Raw genomic sequence first — 17,769 nt, 5'->3', positions numbered from 1 at the left:
TGGTGTCTGATTTAAAGATCCTCCAAGTCCAGGAGGGGTAGTCGAATGTGTAGCAAAATAAATTACCCTGTGACAGGTGTTACCACAGAGCCAGGGTTTGGAGCGTGTGCATGAAGGTGTGGCTCAGGAAGCCTGGAGGGCTGGGGCTGGTGAGGTCCTCTGAGAGGTGACCTCTGAGCAATGTGCTCTGGGTCCCGGCCCCATTTTAATGGGATATCAGTTCTGTTCTTTACTGAGGAGCTGGTTACTTTACCCAATGCAACTGGCAGCCACAAGGCCGTCAAGTATAAATATTAAATTCTTTTTGTTGTTGTTGCTAAAGATTTATTTGAGAGAGAGAGCGGGTACAAGTGTGCACGAGCAGGGGGAGGGGCAGAGAGGGAGAGAATCTCAAGCAGATTCCCCACTGAGCGCAGAGTGTGCCACGAGCCTCGATCCCAGGACCCTGAGATCAAGATCTGAGCCGAAATCAAGAGTCAATGCTTAACTGAGCTATCCGGGTGCCCCTAAGGATTAAATTCTATAAAATTTACTTTAGGAAACCACATACCTGCCATAAAGAATGGATACTAGAGATGGCGGTTAAAACTTTCCTTAGATAAGGAATCTGGGGGAAAAAAAAATACAGTTTAGACAATGACCAAAATGGAAAACTTCAACATGAAATATCAGATCCTTAAATTTTCAAAAAAGGATCAGTAGAATGTATCTACCATGAGAACCACCAGGGAAGTTCACTCACTAAATGACAAATATCAAAAAAGGTCAGGGAAGCTTTCATTTATTTCCAGCGAAATTAGGTCATTTTTGAGGCAGCACTTCCTCTGGCCCAAGACCAAGTTAAGTTTGGCATGAACCCAAGGGGAGTGAATGTTTGCAGCATACATCTGTACGATCACCAGCATCCGTGCACAATGCTTCAGACTTGCTATGCAAAACCTTTCACACAGACTGCAGTCCAGGGCGCAGAGTCTTACCATATTGAAGCCAAGGAGCTTTTGTAAGAGTCCATTCCAAAGCTGCAGGTCGTAGATTTTGTACTCCAAACAAAGCTCAGTCACCAATTTGACTGCCTGAAGCAGAAAAGAAATTAAAAAAAAAAAAAAAAAAATCATACTGCTTCAAGATACCAGGAAATCAAACCACCTGTGGAAGAGGTAGGGCGGCTACACACAAAATATGCTTATAATCTAGGTGTGCCTACTGCTTGATTTCAGTGAAGGCCCCCAGTCTCTCTAATGAAAGAAAAAAAAGAGACTAAGATTATTCTTTTTCTTTCTTGCTGTCATGGATTCAAACAGCATCTAAGACTTTTCCCACTGCCTTCTTTCTACCCAAGAGCCGTTTGCCTGTTGGCCCCGTAACCTTCTCACCCTGGGCTCCAACTGCCTCAGAGACTGAATTCCCACAGGCAATGGAGAGAAAGAGGAGGAACACCCCTCCTGGCACGGGGACAGTCTCTTTCCCCCATCTGGATGAGGACACGCAGGGCCTGGGAAGGGACTACAAAAGTGTTCTCTTGGTGGTGGTGGGGATCAAGCCCTACGCTTTCAAGGGCAGAGGTGAAGGGGACCCTCCAAGCTGCATGTCACCTATCAGGATAGGAAAGGAGAAACGGTCTCTGAGCAGTAGGCTTGTTCAGGAATGAAGAGCTTCTCTGGCTTCAGGAGTTTGGGTGAGTACGAGCACATCAGAGAAGATGAGGCACCCACCCTCAGACAACTCCAAGTACATACCGTGGATTCATGGCTGTGGTTTTTCCATAGACCTTTAATCATTCCTTCTTTAGGACTATTGCAAAATAATTCATATGTGATGGGGATATTCAAAGTCTCAAATGACGCCAGAAAAGTTATACATTTCAAGTAAGATCTGGAAAACAGAGGCATTGATGGGAATCATTCTTACAGACCACATTTACATTCAAGATAAAAGCCACCGTAGGGCAATATTAGGCCTCTTTATTTTTAAATGTCTATTTTTTAGGCTTCTAAATATATTCACTGAATATAATAGTAGAAAGAAATCAATATGACCAAGATCAAGAAAACATTCTGTTCCTAAATGCCTCAAAAAACTAGGGAAACAAGATGTTCTCAGAGGTCTATGTCTCCTTTGTCAAAATGGCAAGGACATTGGAGGCACCAGAACTAGGTTTACACAGCTCCTCCCATGCACTCTTACAAACTGAGGGGCTTAAATGTACACTTCCAAGGAATCAATCTGTTTCCTATTTCTTCTTCTTCTTTCTTTTTTTTTTTTTAAAGTAAGCCCTACACCCAACTTGGGGCTCAACTCATGACCCCAGATCAAGAGTTCTGTGCTCACTACTAGGTATTTACTCCAGAGATACAAATGTAGTGATCCGAAAGGGCACATGCACCCCAGTGTTTATGGCAGCAATGTCCACAATAGCCAAACTGTGGAAAGAACCTAGATGTCCATCAGCAGATGAATGGATAAAGATGTGGTATATATATACAATGGAATACTATGCAGCCATCAAAAGAAATGAAATCTTGCCATTTGCAACGATGTGGATGGAACTAGAGGGTATTAACACTGAGTGAAATACGTTAATCGGAGAAAGACAACTATCATATGATTTCCCTGATATGAGGAATTTGAGAGGCAGGGCGGGGGGTTTGAGGGGTAGGGAAGGAAAAAATGAAACAAGATGGGATCCGGAGGGAGACAAACCATAAGAGACTCTTAATCTCACAAAACAGAGGGTTGCAGAAGGGTGGGGGGTTGGGAGAGGGTGGTTGGGTTATGGACATTGGGGAGGGTATGTGATTTGGTGAGTGCTGTGAAGTGTGTAAACCTGGCGATTCGCAGACCTGTACACCTGGGGCTAATAATACATTATATGTTAATTAAAAAACATTAAAAAAAAAAAAGTTGCGTTCTCTACCGACTGAGCCAGCCAGGCACCACATGTTTCCTATTTCTTTTCTTTTCTTTTTTTTTTTTTAAAGATTTTATTTGTTTATTTGACAGAGAGAGATCACAAGTAGGCAGAGGCAGGCAGAGAGAGAGAGAGAGAGGGAAGCAGGCTCCCCGCTCAGCAGAGAGCCCGATGCGGGACTCGATCCCAGGACCCTGAGATCATGACCTGAGCCGAAGGCAGCGGCTCAACCCAGCCACCCAGGTGCCCTTTTTTTTTTTTTTTAAGATTTTATTTGTTTAATGTTTCCTATTTCTTAACACAATTTACAAAATACCACTTACTTCACTTCTTCCATGGGCTTTTTGAAGAGAGATTCTATAGTTTCCTTGTCGGCCAAGTACAGAAGACACTGGAGAGCTCGTGCTCTGTGGGCAAACGTCAGCTGGCGCACGCCCAAGCTCTGTAATCCAAAGCAGGTGAGCAGAGGCGCGCACGCGCATGCGCTGGGGCTGCGTGCATGAGTTTCAGCTCAGGCAGCATAAACCTCACTTAACAAAAAACCCTTAAGGTCAGTCTCTGCCGTTAGGGAGCCAGTGGTTCTCAGAGTGTGGTCCGTGGAGCCCTGGCGGGCCTCTCTCAGACTCTTTCAAGTGGGAAAGGGTCAAAACTACGTTCACAGTGATGCTAAGACGTTATTTGTCTCGACACTGCATCGACCCTTGCGCTGGGGGGTAAAACGGCTGGAACCGGCTGGAGCCGGTCAGGGGAGAGAGAGCCACCCGCCGGCGCAGCCCTAGTGCTCCCCACCGCTGAGCAAAGGGGGTTGGATTCCACTCACCAAGGTTCTTGGTGGGGCAGTAAAAATTAATTTGCTGATTCGTTTTTCTAATTAATTTTCTGATTAACCTCAACTCCCGAATACATTAACGAGTTCGCACTTGAGTACATATTCATTAACTAGAATATTCATTCGAGTTCCGGGCGCCGGAAGGGAAAGCACACGTGGAGCATAGCACAGACGGATGGTTTTTCAGGGAAAAGCACGTGTGTGACTGAGCTATGAGCTGAATGAAGGGGGCACTTCTCGCACAGCACCATTTTTATCTGAAGCCACGGGTATCAGAAAAACTAATAAGCAAGGAAAGATGAAAGGGATGTCTATCTGTCCCCCCACCCCCACCATTGCTGCTAAGGACAAATAATCAGCATCTCAGATCTCCCCTCTTTTCTTCCTCTGTCCAAGACCCATTTGTCTTCCGGCTCTACACCCTTTCTCTCCCACGGTTCCAAATGCCTCAGAACAGTCCCACAGGCAAAAGCCTGAACGTGGAAGAGGTGGTGTTGCCTTTAGGAAAAAGGGAAAGTTTCGTGTAGCTGAAGATTAGTGGGGAGGGAGGGAGGCAGGACTGGAAGGTGCAGCTTGTCCTGCAGGGCCCCTGGCAGTAGGAAAGTCGCCTAACCAAGGAGTTAGTAACTTCGAATGCAGACAACCGTGGGAACTGTCCATAGGTTCAGTTTGCCAACAGTAGGTCACAGAAGCTGGCACTAAATGGGGCTTGCAGATGCTGCAATCCTGATTACGAAGTAAGCTATGCAGTGCTCTGAATAAGTGTGTCAGTGAGCATTATCTAAATCATAAATAAATTCATAGTACCAAGCATGGTGAAAATGCAGGAAAAAAAAAAAAAGCCAAGCTGAGATGCAAAGATTAGTTTTGACTCTGTGTCTCGGGCTTACGGTTGTAGCTGATGTTGCAAACACGAACAGCATTCTTGAACTGTAATCAATCGGACGAGACTGAAGGAGATACAGAACTCTGGAAAAAATATTTTAAATGACATTTTGATTTTGATTTAGGGATAGTTTACCCAAACAACAGACCTATTTTATAGTCCTTAGAAAAAGTCACTAGGCATCTTAAACATGGGCCTGAAGGGTCAAAGGCATTTTTGCTTTTCCCTTTAATGGATGCTTAATCTTTACTTGAGTTCTAATCATATCTAAAGACAATAAAAATAATAAATGCTAGGCCTCAGTCTTCTCATCTATCAGCTAGTCAATCTCTAACAATTAAAATTCTGTTTAAAAAATTAATACAAATGTGGGGCGCTTGGGTGGCTCAGTGGGTTAAGCCTCTGCCTTCGGCTCAGGTCATGATCACAGGGTTCTGGGATCGAGCCCCACATCGGGCTCTCTGCTCGGCGGGGAGCCTGCTTCCCCCTCTCTCTCTGCCTGCCTCTCTGCCTACTTGTGATCTCTCTCTCTCTGTCAAATAAATAAATAAAATGCTTAAAAAAAAAGAAATTAATACAAATGATAGCTACAAAGAACATTGGATACTACACATGGAAAATTCTGTTTTAATTCATAGGACCTGTTTAATGTTCAGCCTCTAGACTTGGGCCGAATGGCTCCCTTCCAAGGAGAGTAAGATGGATATGGTGGGTGGGGTACAAGGGAGGGAGAGGGTGGAACTTTCAGTGGGAAAGGCAGGAAGTTACAAAATTGGCCTTTGAGATCTCCGTGGGATTTTCATTTTTTCTGCTCTTTGAATTGTTTCCCTCAAGACTTTCCATTATGACTGATTCAGTTAGACTTTGCAAGATGAATCTACCTCTTGCTTAGACAAAGGTGCCCTTGTGCTTGAAAGACTAAGCAAGGACAAGGTGGGGTCCACAGGAAAGGAGGGAATGGAGGGGGTGGTAAGCAAGCTCTGCCCAAGGCCGGAGAAATTCTTCTCTTGGGTTCGCCCTTCCCCATCCTCTCTCACTCTCAGATCTCCAAGGCTGATGCAGGGCTTCACAAGCGACCTGACCTACTTTTGGTCTGGAGCAGGAATGGCAAAAGCTGGCATGCATGTCACCACTCCCTCTCCTGTGCCTGGGCCAAGCATCAGTAGTGGATTACCACAGCCTTTATGACCTGGGCCCAGATACAGCCAGGAAGCCATGACCAATCAGATTTAGTGCATTAGACGAAACGAAAGTGCCTTCCTTGGTCTCAGTCTAAGGTTAGAAGGGGAAAGGAATCCTGGTGGCCTATATGGGAACCGGCCCAGCTTACCAGGGTGAGAGAATACATAGTGGGTCTGGGGCCAGAGTCCTAGCAAATAAGAGAGGTCTCCTTTGCTCGAGGTGCTTTCTCTGCTAAAGTCATTCTAGGAACCCTCAACATTAGTAGGGACTCACTGAGGGTTCAGAAATTCTGGATCTTGGTTGTTTCTTATTTATTCCACTGGAAACAGTTGTACATACTCATGGCCATATATCAACGGAGTGATTCTTCTCAAAGACTCTGACCCAAGTTACATGAAGAAAGTCTTTTCAAAACCAACTTCTGACAGATTTATTGTAAGATTTCCACTGGGCTAATAAGATAAAGGCGCATATAAGTAAAGAGAGTACCTTCGTAGTGCTTCGTCTTCTTGAAGTTCAAATAATTCTGATGGTTTCTTTGAAAAAGTGAAAAAAAAAAAAGTAAAAAAACTACAGAAAGTTTGTTGACTATATAAGCTAACTCAATCAAATGAAAAACCCAATATACAGAATCTATGTTTACATAGAAGAAGTTAGAGTAGAATTATGAAATTCTACTCTATTATGAAAAGATTTTTCCTTTAAAAAGGGGTTTCCTGGGGGTGCCTGGGTGGCTCAGATGGTTCAGCGTCTGCCTTTAGCTCAGGTCATGCTCCCAGCGTCCTGGGATCGAGCCCCACATTGGACTCCTGGCTCAGCGGGGAATCTGCTTCTCCCTTTCCCTCTGCCTCTCCCCCTGCTCATGTCTTTCTCTCTCTGTATCTCTGTCTCAAGTAAAAAAATAAAATCCTTTAAAAAAAGTGGTGGGTTTCCTCACATTTATTCACTCAGTAAATATTTACTGAGCACTTACTATGTGCCAGACACAATTCCAGGCACAAGGGTGGCCTGAGTGAACAAAAGAAATGTTCCTGTCCTCATGGTGTTTAGAATCATTGGATAATTTTTTAAAAGGAAAGGACTCCATGAATTTTAAATGAGTCATTCAGTAATTCAGTATAAATTTATACAAAGCCATGTGCAAAATGCTAGGTACAGACACAGTTCCTGGCCTCAAGGTGCTTTCGTTCAGTTTTCCAAATTTACATAAAAGTTAAAACATGCTGGTTTCTGAGTCAACCAGATTCTACGTGGTCTAGCTCTGCTTTTAACCGTGCCCAAAAAGACATAATCCTTGCTCTTCATAAACACTAAATAAATAAAGTAATACTTGTTACACTGAACACCAAGGGATATAAAAACTAATTAAAAACTTAATGTAATTTCGGTTATAATATTTGTTTTCAAGTAGATTTTTTTTCCAAGTGTATCTGCCTAGGTGGATAGAGGAAGTCTCTCTTGTTGAGTTCTGCCTGCAAACATAGTAGCAGTAGAGAAAATTCTGCATTTAGACTGCTGAATCCCAGCATAAAATCAGATGTTAATGACACTATCCCTAAAAAACTGACACTATGTGCCTCCCGATGTGATACACTAGAAAGAACACATGACCTAAAAGATGTTCGTGCCAAAAACACACAACCTGAATCTAATCATGAGAAACATCGTGAGACTGAGACATTTTGCAAACCAACTGTCCAGTGCCCTTTAGAAACATCAATATCCCACTACAGTCAAAACAGACTGGAATAAGCATCATCAATAGATGCTAAATCAGGTTATATGTGTCGCAGGGAAAGGAGTTTCAAGAGAAGCAAGTTATTATTATTATTTTTAAAGATCTTATTTATTTATTTGACAGACAGAGATCACAAGGAGGCAGAGAAGCAGGCAGAGAGAGAGGGGGAAGCAGGATCCCTGCTGAGCAGAGAGCCCGATGTGGAGCTCGATCCCAGGACCCTGAGACCATGACCTGAACCGAAGGCAGAGGCTTAACCCACTGAGCCACCACCCTGGACCCCCAAGAGAAGCAAGTTATTAAACTGTCTCCAAACACCTCCCCTAATAGTTACAAAAGGAAATACAGGAGAACTATGTTAACAGGGACACTAACAACATTGTAACCAAGTTATTTAAATTCCCATCACCTATTAAGGCAAATAGATATCATGTGCCTCCATATGTCATACCATGAGAAGGACACGACATCACTCAGGCAGGATTCTAGCCCAAATTGCATCATTTGAATCTTATCAAGAGGAAGGACCAGAGGAACACAAACTGAGGGGCAGCTTATAGAATAACTGGTCTGTACTCTTCAAAAATGTGTCATAAAAGACAAGGAAAAGCCATGGAATTGTTTTAGATTAAAAGAGACTAAAGACACGAGAAATGTATGTGATGCATGGTCCTAGATTAGATCCTGGTCCCAGCGAAGGAGAGGAGAGGGGAGATGGCTATTGAAGAGCATTATTGGGTCAATTCATTATATCGAACATGAATCATAGATTTGAGCCTATGTTTGTGGTACGTAAATAGTGTATCAATTTTCAATTATCTAACTTTGAAAATGATACTGTGGTTAAGTAAGAGAAAAGCCTTGTTATCATTTTTTGGCCTGTTGGCTAAGGTCAAATGTAAGAGAAAAGCCTTGTTCTCAGGAAATACAGACTTGTTAAGGGGTAAAGGGGTAGGCCATAGGCAATTCATCCTCAGACGGTACAGAAAAATATTGTGAATATATATATATATTTCTTTTTTAAAGATTTTATTTATTTACTTGAGAGAGAGAGTGAGAGAGAGAGAGCATGAGAGGGGAGAGGGTCAGAGGGAGAAGCAGACTCCCCACTGAGCAGGGAGCCTGATGTGGGACTCGATCCCGGGACTCCAGGATCATGACCTGAGCTGAAGGCAGTCATTTAACCAACTGAGCCACCCAGGCGCCCCGTGAATATATATATATATATATATATATTATAGGGTGAAACAAATATGGCAGAATGTTAAACACTGATGCAGCTGGGTAACCAGTCTATAGGAATTCTTTTCAACTATTGCAACTTTTCTATATATATAAAATGATTTCAAATAATAAGTTAAATCACATGACTCTAAGAACAGGCCACCTCTTTTATATACGAGTTCATCTAGAATCACCATTTAAAAGGTAAAATAATTACAAAACAGTATTTAAATGAAAAAGAAAACAACCTCATTAGAATTCATCAGATAGGGGCGCCTGGGTGGCTCAGTGGGTTAAGCTTCTGCCTTTGGCTTAGGTCATGATCTCAGGGTCCTGGGATCAAGCCCCGCATCTGGCTCTCTGCTCAGCAGGGAGCCTGCTTCCCCTTCCCTCTCTGCCTGCCTGTCTGCCTACTTGTGATCTCTCTCTGTCAAATAAAATCTTAAAAAATAATAATAATAAATAAAATCTTAAAAAAAGAACTCATCAGATAAGAGAAGGTATCAAAAAGATGCTGTCATTCCTGGTTCTGAGACACTGAGTTCCTCATTAGAAGGTTCTGTCAGTGCGGGACAACAGACAGAACAACAGACCCTCCAGGAGAACAGACTCACCTCCCCAGGCTTTGTGGCTGGGCACAGCCACTTCTCCAACAACATGTCCCAGACCTTCTCCAAATTAATTTCATTAACTTCGGCAATTTCCTTGGCGGCTGTGTGAATATCTGAGATATTCAAGATAAAGAATTAAAAAAAAAAAGTTTTCAATACAAGATAACTGGGAATCAAAATGATAATTCTCCTAGAGCAGAAAGATGAGTAGCGTCTTGTCCTCACCAGGATAATCTTTGCCTGACGGGTTCTGAATCCGTTGACTGATGCTCGGGTGTTCGTACAGACTGACGAGAAGATGTGCGGGTTTCCCTATGACTCTCAGACACTCCACCGAGTCCAGTCTGTGGGCTCTGAGCACAGCTTCAGTGCCTGACCGCCGACACTGAACATGAAGTTTCTTCAACAAAGCCTCTGCTTTTTCGCGTGCCTCATCCTTTAAAAAAAAAAAAATCACAAGCAAAAAGAAACTCTCATGCTCTAAACCTCAGGTGAGATGAAGAATCCATCTTTGTCAACCAACGTCCCTTCCTGCCTTACTTAACACCCTTATATAGCTACATACACCCTAATCTTCTTTCTCCCTTATAGGCATCCAACACTCCAAAGACACCCATCCCCGGGGCAGGATGAGAAGGGACATCCGGCATGAGTTAAGTGAAAAGAGAGAGGAAGGAGCCTTCCACCATGCAGTTCAGACATACCTGAGATGGGATATTCTGGAGCCATCTCTCGGCTAGATACAAGCAGAATTTCAAGCTGGACATCTTGAAGGATCCTGAAAAGACAAAAGAGATTTATAAGCAAATTTTAATCTAGACAAATGTATTTGAGTCAAATTAAAAAGACTATGTTTTTCTTTAAAAAAAAAAAAGACTATATTTTTAAAATGAGAATGCATAGTCAGAGTAAAGAAATAATTTAAACAGGACAGAAGGATAAACACATTTTAACCCAATGAGATAAGATTATACATGTAGTACATACGGTTCCCTTGTTCTCCCTCTACAGGTTCGTTGGATATCTTTCCAAGTTAACTACATAGTATTCCATTCTATCAATAGGCTCATTTTTTTTTTTTTAAGATTTTATTGATTTATTTGACACAGAGAGATTACAAGTAGGCAGAGAGGCAGGCAGAGAGAGAGGGGGAAACAAGCTCCCCTCTGAGTAGAGAGCCCAATGCGGGGCTTGATCCCAGGACCCTGAGATCATGACCTGAGCCGAAGGCAGAGGCTTAACCCACTGAGCCACCCAGGTGCCCTAGGCTCTGTTTTTTAAACAAGTTCCTGACAAAAGAGCATGTAAAAAAATAGTTATTTTCAATTATTGATACAACTAAAAACATAGCAGTGCGTGCCCGAGTCTGCATGCTTGTTTGGTTACGCAAGAACATGTGAGGATTCATTACTAGAAGTGTGAGTGGGTACTAGAAAGCATCAATTTCTATCCCTACTGACAAGGTGGAGAGTGCCACATCCCTGCACCCTGATATGCTGGAGTGAACTTTGCTGACCTCACTGGAGCCTTTTCAGCATTCAGCAGATTTTAACAATGTCAGTAATGCACCAAGTGAAGACTGAGGGCACACATAACATTTTTAACCACCATCAATGGTTTTAAATGCCTCTCCTTAAACATAGAGAAGTCCATTTTTTTTTTCTTTTCTTTCCTGCAAGTTCAAAACAACAAGCCAACCATACTGAGCCCATTTAAAGGAAGACTCCAATACCTTCTGGGATATCCTGGGTAAGACTGATGCCAATAGCCACAGCCCACTCTGGATTAACTATAGACAGTAAGTAGGATTCGATGGTCTGAGTGATCTTAGTTATGTCCTTGTTAATCAGTGTTGAGGACTTAGCTTGTGTTAACTTCAGGAGCTTTGGCTTCAGTTTTTTCTCAAAAACATGCTTGGCTGTAGACACATACAGAGTGTCCAAAGAGAACTTCAAAAAGAGGAAAAGAAAAGTTAAGGCTGATTTATAGGCACTCCTTTAAAGGTTTACCTGAAAGCAACCCCAAATTCTCCTACACAGGGTCTAAGTTAACTAGAGGGTATAAAGATACATCTTACAAAGTCTCAACCCGTTACCTTCATTAATTTGGAAATTAAGAGCAGCGTTGGGAATGATTCCTCACTGAGTTCTGTTGCTAAAAAGGAAACAAGAAGAATACATGATTTGCTTAAGAAGAAAACAATTTGACTATTCAGTAATATTCATAAGTTAAGGAACATACAGAGAATTTTCCAGAAGTTCTGTGCTGTGCCAAAGAATATTAGGTGAAAAGGCAGTCTAGTTTGGGCAGCTGGTGGCAAACTTATCACATGCTCCAACATATACTGATATTCTAGGTCCACTGGAGGAGATATTCTTCTGTATGATTTCAAATGTTTCAGAAGACTCAATGCCTAGATTAAAATACAAATGTAATTTCCTGTGAGATTACACCAGTCCTTTTTCCGAATTGTCTAACTTGATAGCATCACAGATTTCCATTCCTGAGGTGGCCTTGTTTCCATAAAGATAAACAAAACTTTTGTAGTTTTACCTCTAAGGTTATTCTTCTAAACCAAAACCTTAATTTACACGGTGGTTAAAGAAATTATGTGCGGAGAAACTAAAGGAACCCTGTTGTGGGTGGGATGTTGATGAGTCTGACAGTTCTCCATGTCCTCTTCGAACAGTCTGACAGATCTCAAAAATGCTTGATTTCATTTTAAAGACATAGGCAGTCGATCTAAAATTAATCCTCTATATCCCTTACGTCTCTTTAGCTTATATTTTGGGAGGCTTGTAAAACCGTTTGAATCAACCCACTGTCTTTTAATCTTTAAAATCTAATTTAAAAAGAGAAAACAGCTGGGGCGCCTGGTGGGTTAAAGCCTCTGCCTTCGATTCAGGTCATGAACCCAGGGTTCTGGGATCAAGCCCCACATCAGGCTCTCCGCTCAGTGGGAAGCCTGCTTCCCCCTCTCACTCTGCCTTCCTCTCTGTCTACTTGTGATCTCCGTCTGTCAAATTAATAAATAAAACTTAAAAAAAAAAAAGCTACTGTGACCAAAATTCAGAGAAGACTACGAAGTTACTGAAAGCACTAGGATTGAGTCAGTCCTACCTACTAATATAGAAAGTAGAATCTAACTATAGGTCCCACATACTTTTTTTTCCCTTCTGAATCACAAAAATTTTGCTTTAATTCTTCCAAATCAGTACTTTAGTGACGTCATGCTCTTGGACAAACTTAAAGTACTTTAGAAAAGCCAAAATAGGATTAAGATAAATGATAAATTATAGAGAGCATGAGAAGTCTTTTTATTTCTATATTCCTTTCAGTGAAGAAGACAGGAATAAAATAGGAAGCACAAAGGATAGTCCAGAAAGATATCTGACTGCAATTTTGTAAATGATCCAAAAGAAGCATAAAGGTAATTTTTAAATGTTTAATATATTAGTCATACCTGATTAATATTAATGTTGGTTATCTTTTCATCGGCTCTTTCTATAACTTTTAGGACGACTTCAATCATTTCATAGTCATAGGGATCCAACTGTATAAAAGTAAAAATATATCAACACAATGGAATACTATGCAGCCATCAAAAGAAATGAAATCTTGCCATTTGCAACGACGTGGATGGAACTAGAGGGTATCATGCTTAGCGAAATAAGTCAATCGGAGAAAGACAACTATCATATGATCTCCCTGATATGAGGAAATGGAGATGCAACATGAGGGGGTTAAGGGGGGTAGGAGAAGAATAAATGAAACAAGATGGGATTGGGAGGGAGACAAACCATAAGTGACTCTTAATCTCACAAAACAAAATGAGGGTTGCTGGGGGGAGGCGGGTTGGGAGAGGGGGGTGGGGTTCTGGACATTGGGGAGGGTATGGGCTATGGTGAGTGCTGTGAAGTGTGTAAACCTGGCGATTCACAGACCTGTACCCCTGGGGATAAAAAATACATTATGTTTATAAAAAAATTAAAAAAATTAAAAAGTAAAAATATATCAAAACTTTAGAAGACGGTCAGGCCAGGACATGGTTTTATTCAATTATGGTCCTCAATATAGATTACAAATACAAAATCTCACTGCACTATAGTGTGAGATTATTCTTTTAAAAATGAACTGAGGGATGTCTGGGTGGCTCAGTCATTAGTGTCTCTCTTTGGCTCTGGTCATGGTCCCAGGGTCCTGGGACCAAGCCCTGCATCAGGTCCCCTGCTCGGCGGGGAGCCTGCTTCTCCCTCTCCCACTCTCCCTGCTTGTGTTCCCTCTCTCACTGTGTCTCTCTCAGCCAAATAAAATCTTTAATAAGTAAATAAATAAATAAAAATGAACTGAAACGGGGGCACCTGGGGGGCTTAGTTGGTTAAGTGTCCAACTCTTGATTTCAGTGGTGGTCATGATCCTCAGGGTCATGAGATTGTCCCAAGCCCCAACCCCCATGTCTGGCTCCACACTGGGCATGGAATCTGCTTAAGATTTTCTCTCTCTCTCTCTCACCCTCTGCCCTTCCCCCATCCCTGCTTACATGCTCTCTCAAAAACAAGCCAAAAAAACCCTGAAATGTTCTTATCTCAAAATTAGTTCTTTATAAGTTCTATCAGGATAAATAAACGTTCTTTAAAATGTTTCCAAAGTGACCTTAAAAACAAAGCTATTCCTAGGGTACTAAAAATCTAGAAAGAATAAATTTCATAAATTATAAAATTTCATACTTTAAAAATTTTTTAAAAAAGATTTTATTTTATTTTTGTTTTGTCAGAGAGAGAGAGCATACAAGCAGGGAGAACAGCAGGCAGAGGGAGAAGCAGGCTCCCCACTAAACAAGGCGTCTGATGCAGGACTCGATCCCAGGACCCTGGGATCATGACCTGAGTCAAAGGCAGACACTTAACCAACTGAGTCACCAAGGGGCATCCTTGTAAGATTTTAAAATTAGAATTCTATGTCTTCAGCGTCTGGGTGGCTCAGTGGGTTAAAGTCTCTGCCTTCAGCTCAGGTCATGATCCCAGGGTCCTGGGATTGAGCCCTGCATTGGGCTCTCTGCTCAGCAGGGAGCTTGCTTCCTCCTCTCTCTCTGCCTGCCTCTCTGCCTACTTGTGTTCTCTGTCTGTCAAATAAATAAATAAAGTCTTTAAAAAAAAAATAGAATTCTATGTCTTCCATTTAAGACGGGAAAAGTACACTAGGAGGAAATGAACCTTTTCTTGGTTATGATGTAACTGAAAGAGTGGGCCTCCAAGCAAAAGTTTCTCAAAGGACTGCATTCTGGCTCTAAGCATATACTGAAATGCAAAAATTAATTGGGTGGCATCTATGTATGCTCATAAAAAGAAAAGAAGTATTCTCTTTGTTCTTCGTTTTGCCCACACACCATTACTTTTTACTCCCATTTCTTAAATGCCAAATAAAGTCACAAGAATAACAACACTGAACTAAGTGGGAATAGGATTTCTGTAGGACCTAGAACTTTTGAGCAAGTCTGCATTATTTTTGGCTGACTTTCAGGCCAAATATAAAACCGAAGTATTTCTTGCAGTCTTACAATCCTCTTCACCCTTCCATCCACTTTTACTCCCTCAAGAAACTACCCTTCATGGGGCGCCTGGGTGGCTCAGTGGGTTAAAGCCTCTGCCTTCGGCTCAGGTCATGATCCCAGACCCTGGGATCCAGCCCCGTATCTGGCTCTCTGCTCAGCAGGGAGCCTGCTTCCTCCTCTCTTTCTTTCTGCCTGCCTCTCTGCCTGCTTGTGATCTCTGTCTGTCAAATAAATAAATAAATAAATCCTTAAAAAAGGAAAAAAGAAAAAGAAACTACCCTTCAACCTAAAAATTTCAATTCTCATAAAGATCTCCTAAGAAAATAGACCAGAGGGCAAATAGGTATATATACTACGATACTCACTGTAACTTAGAATAGTGAAATGTACAAACGATTTAAATGTCCATTCATAAAGGCCTGGATAAATACACTGTGTTTCGTCCACACAGTGGAATAATTCCTATCTGTCAAAAATGAGACAGATGTATGTGTACTGTCATGGAACGACAATATTTTAAGTGAAAAAAAGAGAGTAACAGGATAGGATAATTAGCCTAAGATAGTCACCAAACTACTGACATTTTTATCTATGGGAATGGGGTTATATAGATGTCTCACTTTTTGATTTATACTTCTCTCTAGTTTGATCTTTTCAAAGAATGTATACTAGAACACAAATAACGTGTTTTCAAAAATCTGAAGGAAAAAAAAAAAGGCTATTTCTGGGGATGCCTGGGTGTCTCAGTCAGTTAAGTGTCTTCAGCTCAGGTCATGATCCTGGGCTCCTGGGATCAGGTCCCGACTACATCAGGCTCCCTGCTCAGCGGGGAGCCGACTTCTCCCTCTCCCTGCTGCTCCTCCTGCTTGTGCTCTCTCTCCGACAAATAAATAAAATCTTTAAAAAAAAAAAAAAAAAAAAAAAAAAAAGGCTTCCTCTATTTTCAGGAAAAAAAGACCAGAAAGTTGCTGTATTAAACTTTTAAGAAGATAGAAGTGTAAAATAATTAAAACTAAAAGTTTAAAAAAAAAAATGACTTGCATTTCCAGCTTGGTGCTCCACGTCTCTAAATGAACTAAAGGTAGGAGGCATGTTTGATGTGACCCGATACATTCGCCTCCTGTTCATCTACCTTATGGAGTATTCCACTAAGACTGAGGACCAAATCTTTCGTGCTTGTCAGGAGAGGAACCATTTCCAGGGCTTTGGCCAGGAGTTTGGGGTGCTGCTGCTTGATGGGCTGCGTGCTCGCGTCTTCCTGGCTCTGGTGGGCACTGGTGTTGTGTAGCAGTGTTTCGATGAAGAGCTGAAGAGCGGCATCACAGTCCAACTGAAATGTGCTAAGAGAAGTTTTCCATTACATTCACTTCGCCATGTGCATGTGTTTCCATACGATTTCTCCCCGACCCGTTCCCATCTCCAGACTCCAACAACCCTCTCGTAGCCCAGCCTCAGGGTCAGACCATAGCCCTGTCATCAGAGTTAATTACTGCCCTTAAAAAAGATCAGATCTTATTCTTGGCGGCTTTTTTGACACGGCACAATACTGGAAATAAATTTGTAATAAAATTGAAAATATTTAATTCCTTTAATGGGGCAATTCCACTTTCATACATTTCACAGAAGTAGCCAAGATACTACTTCTTGGCTATATAATATAAGCCAAGAAGTAGTATATATATATAATATATATATATATAAAATATATATAATATATATAAGAATATATATTCTTATATATATATACTATATAAGGGTGTCCACTGCAACAACTGTTTGTAATATTTAAAAACTGAGAACCACTCAATTATCCATCAATGAGGGGCTAGTTGAATAATCTGTTCATAAAAAGGCATACCAGTGTTCAAGAGCTGAGGAAGGGCTCTATGTACCAGTCCTGTAAGACATCCTGCTAAGTGAATGACGCATACTACAAAATGGTTTGTAAAGTAGGATTCTGTTTTTGAGGAATGTAAAGAATGCATGTCAGCATTTGCATAGGGGAAATAAAAGAACAATAGAGGCCAAACTCTTTTAACAGTAATTATTCCTGAAGGGTGAGACTATGTGGAGCTTTGATTTGAGTATGTTCCATCTGAATTAGAAAAATAATAAAGACTTAAAAATTAAGAATGCGGTTGGGGCGCCTGGGTAGCTCAGTGGGTTAAGCCTCTGCCTTTGGCTCAAGTCATGATCTCAGGGTCCTGGGATGGAGCCCCACATTGGGTTTCTTGCTCAGCGGGGAGCCTGCTTCCCTCTCTCTCTCTGCCTGCTGCTCTGCTGATCATGCTCTCTCTCTGTCCAATAAATAATCAAATAATCTTTAAAAAAAAGATTAAGAATGAGGTTAATAAAGACAGACAATTCCAATGTCTTAAGCCCTATTAATAAGATGGTAGTTTAACCCACTGAGCCACCCAGACGGCCCAATAAAATGGTAGTTTAATCTGCTGCACAGAATAACAGAAATGTCAAGAAAAGCTTTAAGTTGGACCATTTTAAAGTCTTTCCCTGAAATTCTAAAAGCCATCTAAATTTATTCAGCTGGACTCCTCGGGGTAAAACTGTCGCTATCACACAAAGACTAATCCTCAATGCCACAAGAGCAACAAGAATGTGAAATGAACTTGACATTATTCTAGCTATTTACATTGCAGAAAAGGGCTCGGTACAACAAAACCACATGCAAAAATCTGCTGGGAGTTCAAATTAATAAACGAGACAGTGTGCGCACCCCATTCTGGATTTGCAGCAGTCCAAACTGAAGAATGGCATGGTTCTGTTATTTCAAAGTACAGTTAGTCAAAGCTGCTAAGAGGTACGAGCGCCCTGTAGCTTTT

General features: G+C 41.5%; 1 protein-coding gene across 2 annotated transcripts in view; it reads right to left on the bottom strand.

The window, feature by feature from the left end:
- Positions 1–17,769, bottom strand: part of KNTC1 (kinetochore associated 1) — a 78,770-nt gene that overhangs the window by 8,180 nt on the left and 52,821 nt on the right. For both annotated transcript variants that reach the window (XM_046025946.1, XM_046025947.1), the window contains 14 exons: positions 16,062–16,269; positions 12,842–12,931; positions 11,620–11,791; positions 11,474–11,532; positions 11,111–11,327; positions 10,083–10,156; positions 9,604–9,814; positions 9,382–9,491; positions 6,295–6,341; positions 4,628–4,706; positions 3,232–3,350; positions 1,737–1,872; positions 978–1,073; positions 551–607 (listed from right to left, as the gene is read on the bottom strand). In XM_046025946.1, coding sequence (XP_045881902.1) covers positions 551–607; positions 978–1,073; positions 1,737–1,872; positions 3,232–3,350; positions 4,628–4,706; positions 6,295–6,341; positions 9,382–9,491; positions 9,604–9,814; positions 10,083–10,156; positions 11,111–11,327; positions 11,474–11,532; positions 11,620–11,791; positions 12,842–12,931; positions 16,062–16,269 — 1,675 coding nt within the window. The remainder of the gene's footprint in view (positions 1–550; positions 608–977; positions 1,074–1,736; positions 1,873–3,231; positions 3,351–4,627; positions 4,707–6,294; positions 6,342–9,381; positions 9,492–9,603; positions 9,815–10,082; positions 10,157–11,110; positions 11,328–11,473; positions 11,533–11,619; positions 11,792–12,841; positions 12,932–16,061; positions 16,270–17,769) is intronic.

This window comes from Meles meles, chromosome 12 (assembly GCF_922984935.1).
Source record: "Meles meles chromosome 12, mMelMel3.1 paternal haplotype, whole genome shotgun sequence".
Lineage (NCBI taxonomy): Eukaryota > Metazoa > Chordata > Mammalia > Carnivora > Mustelidae > Meles > Meles meles.
The sequence above is the reverse complement of the archived record's forward strand: the minus strand, read 5'-3'. Positions and strand labels throughout refer to the sequence as shown.